Source organism: Schistocerca piceifrons, chromosome 3 (assembly GCF_021461385.2).
Source record: "Schistocerca piceifrons isolate TAMUIC-IGC-003096 chromosome 3, iqSchPice1.1, whole genome shotgun sequence".
Classification (NCBI taxonomy): Eukaryota; Metazoa; Arthropoda; class Insecta; order Orthoptera; family Acrididae; genus Schistocerca; species Schistocerca piceifrons.
In genome coordinates this window covers 770967910-770980981 of record NC_060140.1, presented here as the reverse complement: position 1 = coordinate 770980981, position 13072 = coordinate 770967910, and the positions used below count along the sequence as shown (strand labels likewise).

Genomic DNA, 13072 nt, shown 5'->3' with positions numbered 1-13072 from the left:
GAACAGCAAAACGATGCATCGGCCGGGAGTCGAACCCGGGCCGCCCGCGTGGTAGGCCAACAGCCTACCACTTTTTTAGTTGTTGTTCTCATTTTGTTAGTTGCATTTGTTGGGGGCGGTCGTCCGTGCTTCCCGAGCACATTCCAGGGTAGGTGTCTGCAGGGAAAGTGGGATTGCCACCCAACGACGTCGGATACAACCGAAAAAAGTGCTACACACGCGGAGTCCCCCACTACACTGCCTAAAAGCGACCGCTCATCACTATCGTGTGAGTAACCTTGCAGCCGCGGCAACGAGTCTTGCCCAAAGACGCAGCGTGCGTGGAGGCGCGGCCCGAACGCGTGTGGATGCACCCTCCTACCTCGTAAAGCGCCTACAGCTACCATCACCGTGGGCCGCTGCCGGCGGGCGGGAAGCCGACACAGCGCGGCGTTGGGAGCAGCGGGTGTGCGGTGGTGGTGTAATGGTGAGCATAGTTGCCTTCCAAGCAGTTGATCCGGGTTCGATTCCCGGCCACCGCAACGGGCGCAAATTTTTACGTATGAGTATGCGAGCCACGTGCAGGCCATCCTGTAGTATGTCCCGACTTGTCCCGACTTTGCTCGGCTGACGCGAAAGCTGACGCTTGGAATTCGCCCTTATCAAAAGGACAGGCGCTATAAACGGCTGTGAGAGGTGAGGTGTAGCGAGGTACCAAAACGACAGGCAAACTGCGACATTTTCTGCTCCTTCTTCTTGAACAAAAAAATAAAAAGAAAAGGGACGCAGTCGGTAGGACTCGAACCTACGCTCCCAGAGGGAATCTGATTTCTAGTCAGACGCCTTAACCACTCGGCCACGACTGCTCGTAGCTAAACGTTCCCTCGAATCGTGTATAATCGAACCGGTCTGCGCAGAATGCTGACAGGATACGAACTCCGTGCACTGATTACGGGAGGGCTACCAGCGCTACGAGACGAGCCATTACGGAAGCGTTAAAATCTTCGCCCGGACAGGGACTCGAACCCTGGACCCTTAGTTTAAAAGCCTAATGCTCTACCGACTGAGCTATCCGGGCTCACGCTTGTTGTGGATGAAGCGGCTGCAAGCAATGTGAATAACTGGAACGCGTGTGTAGGCGTACTACGGTAATTGCTGGCTTCTGGCGCAACTAGCGACTTCACCGACTTGCCACTGACGCTGGTAGCAGCCCAACAACGGACCAGTGCCTCTTCTCCCTTTATCCCGGTGCTGACAGTAATTGCATCTCGTGCCTGTTTCCCCCGATTACGCTCGGTTGAAGCTCCGGAAGGAGGGCGACAAACGAACGTTGGAAGGCCAAAACATGGACGGTCGTGTGCGCAAACACTTCCCATCCGGTACCGGGAGTCGAACCTGGGCCTCCTGGGTGAAAGCCAGGTATCCTAGCCACTTTTTTTTTTTTTTTTTTTACTCAGAAATGAATGTTCTTTATTTATACATAACAGTGTGAAAAATGCTGCTGCATGGGCATGAATGTATTATAACAAACAGAAAACACAAAAACCTATAAGTACTTTCTTTCACAGAGCATTCCACAAGATGAGCAAATTAGAATAACAAAAATCAGTCTTGATGCATTCTTATTTCAAACTTTAGTTAAAGTTTCTATGTTGGGTGCTCCTTTCTTCAAAACGATACTTTTCAATGACCGAGTTTCCCTTTGCATTTCTTGTGACCCTGTAATAGTACTTCAGTTTTTCAACATTCATCAAACGATCCAAGAAGTCTTCATCGTGTGTTATCAGTATGAGCTGAAAATTCTTGTTCTCCCTCCTTAAATTTATAAGGTCTGTGAGAGTTTCTCCAAGACTGTCTATGTTCTCCCTATCCAAATTTGTGGTTGGTTCATCCAGAGCTAAGATTCCACAATTAATACTTAGAATTTCTGCCAAAGCAATTCGGATAACAAGCGACGCTAGAACCTTCTGCCCAGCACTGCAGCGTCCCTTCATATCAATCTCAACATCATTCTTCACCTGAACAACCCGATAGTTGAATGTTCGCTTCTTGTCTGCACTCGTGGTTTCAGGAGCATCTGTTTTAATTTCTATATAATCAATATCATTCCCACGATAGATTTTTCGCCACAGTTCTCTTATAATCGTATTAATCTTCCTCATGCGCTCCTGATGAAAGTAAATGAGTGACCAATCCAAAGCGACAAAGTATTTGTTCAGATCAGCTGATGCTAGCTGGTTTACCTTAATTCGTCGCTGCAGATCATTGTATTTTTTTTCTGCATTTTTATATATGTCCTTATTTAGATCTCGTCGCAGAGTATTCACACTATCTCTTAATTCCTTAAATCGTCCTTCTGAAATTGATTTCTCCTCTTTGACAGCTGAAATTTCTCTGCAGAGACGACTTTTCTCTTCTTCAATGGTTTTCACTTGGAACTTACCAAGGCGCTGTTTTACTTTATCTATTACACTCTTCAGTTCTTCAGCTTCTACCTGTTTCTCCTTCAATATTTTGTTATCTTCAAGTTCTCTTGCTTTCAGCTGCTGATTTGAAATTTTTTCTTTAAGCTTATCAATGTTTTCACACGTTCTTCTGTTTTTATCTGCAAGGGTCTCCTTTTTAGAGTCCAGTTCTATCAATCTTTCTTGAACTGACGTAAGTTTCTCTTTCATGCCGCTCTGTTCATACCGTTGAATGCTATTATGCCAATTACAAATTTCATCATGTTTCCTTCCTTGCTCAACAATCTTATTTTGTCCCTGATCTACATTTTTTCGATTTTCTGTAACTCTAATATTTTTTGACTGCACTGCAGAATCAAGTGTCTCTCTAGCTTCTTGAAGTCGGGTCTCGAGCACCTCAATTTCTGACTGTATCATCACATGCATACTTTGCAACTCCTGCAAACGTTCCTCCAGTTGTCGACGTTTCTGCTGTCCACTTTCGAGCTTCAATTTCTTTTCCATAAGTACATTTTTGCGCTCCCTCAGCTGGTTGACTCTCTCTGAATGCCTTCTCAGTGACTCCTGCTTCATGTGGAGTGCACGCTGAATAGCACTGACTTGTGCTCGAAGCTCCTCCTGCTCTGCCAGGGCTTCCTCCATGGAGCGTGACGATCCTGTGGGCATCTTAGACTGCAGCTCCTGAATTTCTTTGTCTATGCGGCGCAGTTCTGTCTGCAACTGATCAATGCGGACTACATCTCCTTGGATATCCTTTGCCATCTGCTCCTTTGCTTTTGGACCCAGTAACTGCTCCTTCAAATCTTTAATCTGTTTCCGAGCTGCATCTAAAGCCTCTTCTGTTTGATGAAGTGACTCTTTCATTTCTGGTATCTCCTTGGTGCGCATGATATCAGTTCTTTCATAAGCAGGTTTCATTTGCAAAAGTTTATCATATTCCTTTAGCTTATTTTCTAGTTCTTTCTTATTGTCCTGAAGGCGTGCTGGGACTTCACTGACTTTATTACTCAGTTCATATGCAAGTTCAGCAGCTTCAGAAGCGGCTTCAAACTCCCTATGACACAATGGACAGCAAGGATCTTCCTGTTCCAGTTTCTGAATGTAGCGACGGAACATGTATTCCGAAGCACTGAGCGTTCCTTTTTGGTCCTGCAGTTCTTGTATTCTATCAGAAACACTTTGTATGTACTCATCAAAATCTTGCCTGCCACACAAATCATATATTTCTTCTTCAAATTTTCGCAGCTCTCTTTCTTTCAAATCCAACTGCTCCTTGTGATGGGCTCGTTTCACTTCAAGTGCAGCCGCCTCATTCTGCTTACTATTTATCTTCTCATTGATGTTGTTGATCTGACGAGTCAGTTGAAGCATGCAAGCATCCAAGTCATGTTTCAAATTTTGTTGTGGCACTGTAAACAAAAGGTGGCGCAGTGCTTCATTGTGTTTGTTCTTTAGTTTTTTGAGTTCGGACTCCTTAGATGCCTTCAGTTTGTTCTGGATATCAAGCTGTGCCTGCTCACTACTCAACAGCTGCAATGTCTGAACTTCTTTATCCACAATAACTAGCTTATCATCCAGCCTGTTGCTCTCTTGGTGCTGATCTCTAATTTCTTTTTTCAGCTGTTCTTCATCAAGTTCTTGACAAGCAGTTTCCCAGTTAGTTTTTGCTTGCTCCAGTTCTCTTCCTAATTTGACAAGTTCTTCACCAGATTTCTCTATATCTTCAATTTCTGTTTTGACACTCCATTCTTCAGCTTTATTATCTTCTGCTTGTCGTTTTTTTGAGGTGATTTCCTGCTCTAGCTTTGCTTTAGTGTCTCTAGCAATGTCTATTTTACTTTGGAGTTCCTGCTCTTCTCTTTGAAACCTGTTCCGTAACTGCTCAAACTGTACCTTTGACTCTCTTATTTTATCGTCGACTTGATGCATTAAATTTGAGACAAGAACTTCTGAAGAAAATGTATCTTCTTTTACTCTTATTTGAAATGTTTCTGCCAATCTCTGTAGATTCTTATTGCGTGCATCTATTCGAGTATTATGATCTTCTTCCTCTTTCTGAAGTTTTCCAAGAGTCATCTGCTCTTGGCTTGTTTCTTCCAATACTCGCTCCTCATCCCTAGATATCTGCTGAAGTTCAATCTCCATAGATTTCAAGTGCTCCTGCCAGTTCCTTGCTTCAGTTTTAAAACTGTTGATTAAATCAGTTATTTCTTCTAAAGTTTTCCACTCAAGCACTTCCTTAATATTCTTCTTTAAATCTGATTGTTGCGATTCTAGTATTTTCATCTTGTCTTCAGCTCTTTCTTTCTCCCTGGTGAGCTGAAGGAAATCCTTTTCCACATCACAAATTTCATCTAGTTTTTCTAGCAAAGGTGATAGTTTATCGCTCAAGTTATCTATTTTGTCCTGAGTTACTGCCAGACGACTCTCTGCCTCTTGTAAATCCTTCTTTTTTGAAACAGTCTCATCTTTTATCTCTTGTTGTGATTTCAGAAGTTTCTCATCAGTGCTGATTTCTGTATTTACTGCTTTCCTAAGATCTCTGATGTGTTCCAAACATTTATTAAGTTTTGTTGCATCGAATATGGAATCAAACTTCTCCTTGAGTTTCTTTCCCTCATCCATTGGCCAGTTAGAATCTTCTTGATGGCAAAATATAACATTGCTCAGAACAGCTTTTGATACACCAAAAACATGAGACATTTCTAAATTTACATCAATGCACCGTCCACCAACCTGTACAACTTCACCACTAGACTTCTTCCTATGAATTACTGGATCCAGTGTTTTCAATTGCAAATTTTTTGCCTTCTGTGTTGTTTGTAACGTACGTGTGATGACAACTTCTTCGCCTTTGCGATCAGCCATCAACAATTTTATTTGGCCCCTTGTCTCTGGCTGACGAGCCATCTTCGGGTCATGAACAAACGACTGCCCTTGTTTAGTTCCTGCTGGCACCTCACCTGTAGCTGCATACTTCAGGGCTTCAATTGTCGTCGTCTTACCACATCCGTTCTGCCCTAATATCAGCGTCACAGGTGATTGAAACGTAATCATCTGCTGATCACTGTCGTTCGGACCAAAGCTTCGGATTCCCTGTATCTGCATCTTAAGTAATCTAGCCATTATATCGAATTTTAAAGGACCGAATACGAACAAATAACTGTAAACAATATCAATAGTGATACAATCCGTCACATCACGGAAGGGCGCCTATCCTCTAATCAGTGTTACCTACATTAATGTACCAATTGCGCTTTCATAATATGACACTATCTTTAAAACACAAATCATCAACAATTTCTGACAGCCAAATTTCCACGCTGAAAACACATGCCATACACCCGCCAATATCTAATCATGTTTACCATCACTAGACCACACCGGATTTGCTCGATAAACGTGAGATTTACTCCCTCTCCTCTCGCATTTCGTGCTGAATCCGGACTCAGTGGTGTTCTCTGTTTGCGAGCATATTTGCGCGTGCAGACTGGCATGGCGCACAGCTCGAAACTGACTATTCATTGCTGTTTGCATCATATTTTACTCATAACAGGGGAGGAGAAAGGTCAAAGTTGTACCTTGCCATAAGTGGATGTAAACGTTTTGACGCTGAGGCGTGGACTCCTTGTGGATAACAAACGACAATTCAGTTCGTTCCCTAGCAACAGCAACGCCGTTAATTCAGCCATGATGTACAGCAAATTAAATGCCCCTGGTGAGGGTCAAACTCCCTAACTTAAGATTATGAGACCTACGCGCTACCCATTGCGCTACCGAGGCACGTCTGCAACCAACGTCCCAGGAAACTTGGTAACTCTCGCATATTAGAGACAGACAGTTTGCGCTTTCTCAAGAATCTGTTGTGTTGCTACACGTGCTTTCCCGACTTGCTAGATTAAACTGCTGCCGCAGCTTTGTCAACGGAAAGCAGCACTGCCTGAGGTTGCAGTACATCGCCCTTGCGGCACCTGAACACAGCGGCCTGTAGGGCCAGGCTGACGCTCGAGTTCAGAAATAGCACGCTTCCCTCCAATTACGGTCTCTTGCGTGCTGCGTGTTTGGTTCTTCTCACAGCGAATCGTGCTGTACATTCCTGAGGCTGACGCAGCTCAAGCGAGCAATCGGCGCGGCAGCATTATAGCGAGAACAGCAAAACGATGCATCGGCCGGGAGTCGAACCCGGGCCGCCCGCGTGGTAGGCCAACAGCCTACCACTTTTTTAGTTGTTGTTCTCATTTTGTTAGTTGCATTTGTTGGGGGCGGTCGTCCGTGCTTCCCGAGCACATTCCAGGGTAGGTGTCTGCAGGGAAAGTGGGATTGCCACCCAACGACGTCGGATACAACCGAAAAAAGTGCTACACACGCGGAGTCCCCCACTACACTGCCTAAAAGCGACCGCTCATCACTATCGTGTGAGTAACCTTGCAGCCGCGGCAACGAGTCTTGCCCAAAGACGCAGCGTGCGTGGAGGCGCGGCCCGAACGCGTGTGGATGCACCCTCCTACCTCGTAAAGCGCCTACAGCTACCATCACCGTGGGCCGCTGCCGGCGGGCGGGAAGCCGACACAGCGCGGCGTTGGGAGCAGCGGGTGTGCGGTGGTGGTGTAATGGTGAGCATAGTTGCCTTCCAAGCAGTTGATCCGGGTTCGATTCCCGGCCACCGCAACGGGCGCAAATTTTTACGTATGAGTATGCGAGTCACGTGCAGGCCATCCTGTAGTATGTCCCGACTTGTCCCGACTTTGCTCGGCTGACGCGAAAGCTGACGCTTGGAATTCGCCCTTATCAAAAGGACAGGCGCTATAAACGGCTGTGAGAGGTGAGGTGTAGCGAGGTACCAAAACGACAGGCAAACTGCGACATTTTCTGCTCCTTCTTCTTGAACAAAAAAATAAAAAGAAAAGGGACGCAGTCGGTAGGACTCGAACCTACGCTCCCAGAGGGAATCTGATTTCTAGTCAGACGCCTTAACCACTCGGCCACGACTGCTCGTAGCTAAACGTTCCCTCGAATCGTGTATAATCGAACCGGTCTGCGCAGAATGCTGACAGGATACGAACTCCGTGCACTGATTACGGGAGGGCTACCAGCGCTACGAGACGAGCCATTACGGAAGCGTTAAAATCTTCGCCCGGACAGGGACTCGAACCCTGGACCCTTAGTTTAAAAGCCTAATGCTCTACCGACTGAGCTATCCGGGCTCACGCTTGTTGTGGATGAAGCGGCTGCAAGCAATGTGAATAACTGGAACGCGTGTGTAGGCGTACTACGGTAATTGCTGGCTTCTGGCGCAACTAGCGACTTCACCGACTTGCCACTGACGCTGGTAGCAGCCCAACAACGGACCAGTGCCTCTTCTCCCTTTATCCCGGTGCTGACAGTAATTGCATCTCGTGCCTGTTTCCCCCGATTACGCTCGGTTGAAGCTCCGGAAGGAGGGCGACAAACGAACGTTGGAAGGCCAAAACATGGACGGTCGTGTGCGCAAACACTTCCCATCCGGTACCGGGAGTCGAACCTGGGCCTCCTGGGTGAAAGCCAGGTATCCTAGCCACTTTTTTTTTTTTTTTTTTTACTCAGAAATGAATGTTCTTTATTTATACATAACAGTGTGAAAAATGCTGCTGCATGGGCATGAATGTATTATAACAAACAGAAAACACAAAAACCTATAAGTACTTTCTTTCACAGAGCATTCCACAAGATGAGCAAATTAGAATAACAAAAATCAGTCTTGATGCATTCTTATTTCAAACTTTAGTTAAAGTTTCTATGTTGGGTGCTCCTTTCTTCAAAACGATACTTTTCAATGACCGAGTTTCCCTTTGCATTTCTTGTGACCCTGTAATAGTACTTCAGTTTTTCAACATTCATCAAACGATCCAAGAAGTCTTCATCGTGTGTTATCAGTATGAGCTGAAAATTCTTGTTCTCCCTCCTTAAATTTATAAGGTCTGTGAGAGTTTCTCCAAGACTGTCTATGTTCTCCCTATCCAAATTTGTGGTTGGTTCATCCAGAGCTAAGATTCCACAATTAATACTTAGAATTTCTGCCAAAGCAATTCGGATAACAAGCGACGCTAGAACCTTCTGCCCAGCACTGCAGCGTCCCTTCATATCAATCTCAACATCATTCTTCACCTGAACAACCCGATAGTTGAATGTTCGCTTCTTGTCTGCACTCGTGGTTTCAGGAGCATCTGTTTTAATTTCTATATAATCAATATCATTCCCACGATAGATTTTTCGCCACAGTTCTCTTATAATCGTATTAATCTTCCTCATGCGCTCCTGATGAAAGTAAATGAGTGACCAATCCAAAGCGACAAAGTATTTGTTCAGATCAGCTGATGCTAGCTGGTTTACCTTAATTCGTCGCTGCAGATCATTGTATTTTTTTTCTGCATTTTTATATATGTCCTTATTTAGATCTCGTCGCAGAGTATTCACACTATCTCTTAATTCCTTAAATCGTCCTTCTGAAATTGATTTCTCCTCTTTGACAGCTGAAATTTCTCTGCAGAGACGACTTTTCTCTTCTTCAATGGTTTTCACTTGGAACTTACCAAGGCGCTGTTTTACTTTATCTATTACACTCTTCAGTTCTTCAGCTTCTACCTGTTTCTCCTTCAATATTTTGTTATCTTCAAGTTCTCTTGCTTTCAGCTGCTGATTTGAAATTTTTTCTTTAAGCTTATCAATGTTTTCACACGTTCTTCTGTTTTTATCTGCAAGGGTCTCCTTTTTAGAGTCCAGTTCTATCAATCTTTCTTGAACTGACGTAAGTTTCTCTTTCATGCCGCTCTGTTCATACCGTTGAATGCTATTATGCCAATTACAAATTTCATCATGTTTCCTTCCTTGCTCAACAATCTTATTTTGTCCCTGATCTACATTTTTTCGATTTTCTGTAACTCTAATATTTTTTGACTGCACTGCAGAATCAAGTGTCTCTCTAGCTTCTTGAAGTCGGGTCTCGAGCACCTCAATTTCTGACTGTATCATCACATGCATACTTTGCAACTCCTGCAAACGTTCCTCCAGTTGTCGACGTTTCTGCTGTCCACTTTCGAGCTTCAATTTCTTTTCCATAAGTACATTTTTGCGCTCCCTCAGCTGGTTGACTCTCTCTGAATGCCTTCTCAGTGACTCCTGCTTCATGTGGAGTGCACGCTGAATAGCACTGACTTGTGCTCGAAGCTCCTCCTGCTCTGCCAGGGCTTCCTCCATGGAGCGTGACGATCCTGTGGGCATCTTAGACTGCAGCTCCTGAATTTCTTTGTCTATGCGGCGCAGTTCTGTCTGCAACTGATCAATGCGGACTACATCTCCTTGGATATCCTTTGCCATCTGCTCCTTTGCTTTTGGACCCAGTAACTGCTCCTTCAAATCTTTAATCTGTTTCCGAGCTGCATCTAAAGCCTCTTCTGTTTGATGAAGTGACTCTTTCATTTCTGGTATCTCCTTGGTGCGCATGATATCAGTTCTTTCATAAGCAGGTTTCATTTGCAAAAGTTTATCATATTCCTTTAGCTTATTTTCTAGTTCTTTCTTATTGTCCTGAAGGCGTGCTGGGACTTCACTGACTTTATTACTCAGTTCATATGCAAGTTCAGCAGCTTCAGAAGCGGCTTCAAACTCCCTATGACACAATGGACAGCAAGGATCTTCCTGTTCCAGTTTCTGAATGTAGCGACGGAACATGTATTCCGAAGCACTGAGCGTTCCTTTTTGGTCCTGCAGTTCTTGTATTCTATCAGAAACACTTTGTATGTACTCATCAAAATCTTGCCTGCCACACAAATCATATATTTCTTCTTCAAATTTTCGCAGCTCTCTTTCTTTCAAATCCAACTGCTCCTTGTGATGGGCTCGTTTCACTTCAAGTGCAGCCGCCTCATTCTGCTTACTATTTATCTTCTCATTGATGTTGTTGATCTGACGAGTCAGTTGAAGCATGCAAGCATCCAAGTCATGTTTCAAATTTTGTTGTGGCACTGTAAACAAAAGGTGGCGCAGTGCTTCATTGTGTTTGTTCTTTAGTTTTTTGAGTTCGGACTCCTTAGATGCCTTCAGTTTGTTCTGGATATCAAGCTGTGCCTGCTCACTACTCAACAGCTGCAATGTCTGAACTTCTTTATCCACAATAACTAGCTTATCATCCAGCCTGTTGCTCTCTTGGTGCTGATCTCTAATTTCTTTTTTCAGCTGTTCTTCATCAAGTTCTTGACAAGCAGTTTCCCAGTTAGTTTTTGCTTGCTCCAGTTCTCTTCCTAATTTGACAAGTTCTTCACCAGATTTCTCTATATCTTCAATTTCTGTTTTGACACTCCATTCTTCAGCTTTATTATCTTCTGCTTGTCGTTTTTTTGAGGTGATTTCCTGCTCTAGCTTTGCTTTAGTGTCTCTAGCAATGTCTATTTTACTTTGGAGTTCCTGCTCTTCTCTTTGAAACCTGTTCCGTAACTGCTCAAACTGTACCTTTGACTCTCTTATTTTATCGTCGACTTGATGCATTAAATTTGAGACAAGAACTTCTGAAGAAAATGTATCTTCTTTTACTCTTATTTGAAATGTTTCTGCCAATCTCTGTAGATTCTTATTGCGTGCATCTATTCGAGTATTATGATCTTCTTCCTCTTTCTGAAGTTTTCCAAGAGTCATCTGCTCTTGGCTTGTTTCTTCCAATACTCGCTCCTCATCCCTAGATATCTGCTGAAGTTCAATCTCCATAGATTTCAAGTGCTCCTGCCAGTTCCTTGCTTCAGTTTTAAAACTGTTGATTAAATCAGTTATTTCTTCTAAAGTTTTCCACTCAAGCACTTCCTTAATATTCTTCTTTAAATCTGATTGTTGCGATTCTAGTATTTTCATCTTGTCTTCAGCTCTTTCTTTCTCCCTGGTGAGCTGAAGGAAATCCTTTTCCACATCACAAATTTCATCTAGTTTTTTCTAGCAAAGGTGATAGTTTATCGCTCAAGTTATCTATTTTGTCCTGAGTTACTGCCAGACGACTCTCTGCCTCTTGTAAATCCTTCTTTTTTGAAACAGTCTCATCTTTTATCTCTTGTTGTGATTTCAGAAGTTTCTCATCAGTGCTGATTTCTGTATTTACTGCTTTCCTAAGATCTCTGATGTGTTCCAAACATTTATTAAGTTTTGTTGCATCGAATATGGAATCAAACTTCTCCTTGAGTTTTCTTTCCCTCATCCATTGGCCAGTTTAGAATCTTCTTGATGGCAAAATATAACATTGCTCAGAACAGCTTTTGATACACCAAAAACATGAGACATTTCTAAATTTACATCAATGCACCGTCCCACCAACCTGTACAACTTCACCACTAGACTTCTTCCTATGAATTACTGGATCCAGTGTTTTCATTGCAAATTTTTTGCCTTCTGTGTTGTTTGTAACGTACGTGTGATGACAACTTCTTCGCCTTTGGCGATCAGCCATCAACAATTTTATTTGGCCCCTTGTCTCTGGCTGACGAGCCATCTTCGGGTCATGAACAAACGACTGCCCTTGTTTAGTTCCTGCTGGCACTCACCTGTAGCTGCATACTTCAGGGCTTCAATTGTCGTCGTCTTACCACATCCGTTCTGCCCTAATATCAGCGTCACAGGTGATTGAAACGTAATCATCTGCTGATCACTGTCGTTCGGACCCAAAGCTTCGGATTCCCTGTATCTGCATCTTAAGTATTCTAGCCATTATATCGAATTTTAAAGGACCGAATACGAACTAAATAACTGTAAACAATATCAATAGTGATACAATCCGTCACATCACGGAAGGGCGCCTATCCTCGTAGATCAGTGTTACCTACATTAATTGTACCAATTGCGCTTTCATAATATGACACTATCTTTAAAACACAAATCATCAACAATTTCTGACAGCCAAATTTCCACGCTGAAAACACATGCCATACACCCGCCAATATCTAATCATGTTTACCATCACTAGACCACACCGGATATGCTCGATAAACGTGGAGATTTACTCCCTCTTCCTCTCGCCATTTCGTGCTGAATCCGGACCTCAGTGGTGTTCTCTGTTTGCGAGCATATTTGCGCGTGCAGACTGGCATGGCGCACAGCTCGAAACTGACTATTCATTGCTGTTTTGCATCATATTTTACTCATAACAGGGGAGGAGAAAGGTCAAAGTTGTACCTTGCCATAAGTGGATGTAAACGTTTTGACGCTGAGGCGTGGACTCCCTTGTGGATAACAAACGACAATTCAGTTTCGTTCCCTAGCAACAGCAACGCCGTTAATTCAGCCATGATGTACAGCAAATTAAATGCCCCTGGTGAGGGGTCAAACTCCCTAACTTAAGATTATGAGACCTACGCGCTACCCATTGCGCTACCGAGGCACGTCTGCAACCAACGTCCCAGGAAACTTGGTAACTCTCGCATATTAGAGACAGACAGTTTGCGCTTTCTCAAGAATCTGTTGTGTTGCTACACGTGCTTTCCCGACTTGCTAGATTAAACTGCTGCCGGCAGCTTTGTCAACGGAAAGCAGCACTGCCTGAGGTTGCAGTACATCGCCCTTGCGGGCACCTGAACACAGCGGCCTGTAGGGCCAGGCTGACGCTCGAGTTCAGAAAT

General features: G+C 43.9%; 2 protein-coding genes and 6 non-coding genes across 8 annotated transcripts; 2 read left to right on the top strand and 6 right to left on the bottom strand.

Moving 5' to 3' along the window:
• The first annotated feature begins 449 nt into the window (after positions 1–449).
• Positions 450–521, top strand: Trnag-ucc. The gene has a single exon. It is a non-coding gene; the product is annotated as a tRNA-Gly (tRNA).
• A 242-nt stretch (positions 522–763) lies between these two features.
• Trnas-aga lies at positions 764–845 on the bottom strand. Its single transcript has one exon. It is a non-coding gene; the product is annotated as a tRNA-Ser (tRNA).
• A 139-nt stretch (positions 846–984) lies between these two features.
• Positions 985–1057, bottom strand: Trnak-uuu. The gene has a single exon. It is a non-coding gene; the product is annotated as a tRNA-Lys (tRNA).
• Positions 1058–1613: 556 nt separating this feature from the next.
• LOC124789041 (DNA repair protein RAD50-like) lies at positions 1614–5570 on the bottom strand. Its single transcript, XM_047256331.1, has one exon. It carries the CDS (start codon positions 5568–5570, stop codon positions 1614–1616), a length of 3957 nt encoding a protein of 1318 aa, XP_047112287.1.
• Positions 5571–7040: 1470 nt separating this feature from the next.
• Positions 7041–7112, top strand: Trnag-ucc. Its single transcript has one exon. It is a non-coding gene; the product is annotated as a tRNA-Gly (tRNA).
• A 242-nt stretch (positions 7113–7354) lies between these two features.
• On the bottom strand, positions 7355–7436 carry Trnas-aga. Its single transcript has one exon. It is a non-coding gene; the product is annotated as a tRNA-Ser (tRNA).
• A 139-nt stretch (positions 7437–7575) lies between these two features.
• Positions 7576–7648, bottom strand: Trnak-uuu. Its single transcript has one exon. It is a non-coding gene; the product is annotated as a tRNA-Lys (tRNA).
• Positions 7649–8204: 556 nt separating this feature from the next.
• Positions 8205–11321, bottom strand: LOC124789040 (DNA repair protein RAD50-like). Its single transcript, XM_047256330.1, has one exon. The coding sequence runs from the start codon at positions 11319–11321 to the stop codon at positions 8205–8207; it is 3117 nt and encodes a 1038-aa protein (XP_047112286.1).
• Positions 11322–13072: the final 1751 nt, after the last annotated feature.

What these genes read in the sequence shown, in the direction of transcription:
- LOC124789041 (XM_047256331.1), bottom strand. Translation starts at nt 5,570, where the DNA reads ATGGCTAGATTACTTAAGATGCAGATACAGGGAATCCGAAGCTTTGGT.
- LOC124789040 (XM_047256330.1), bottom strand. Translation starts at nt 11,321, where the DNA reads ATGAAAATACTAGAATCGCAACAATCAGATTTAAAGAAGAATATTAAG.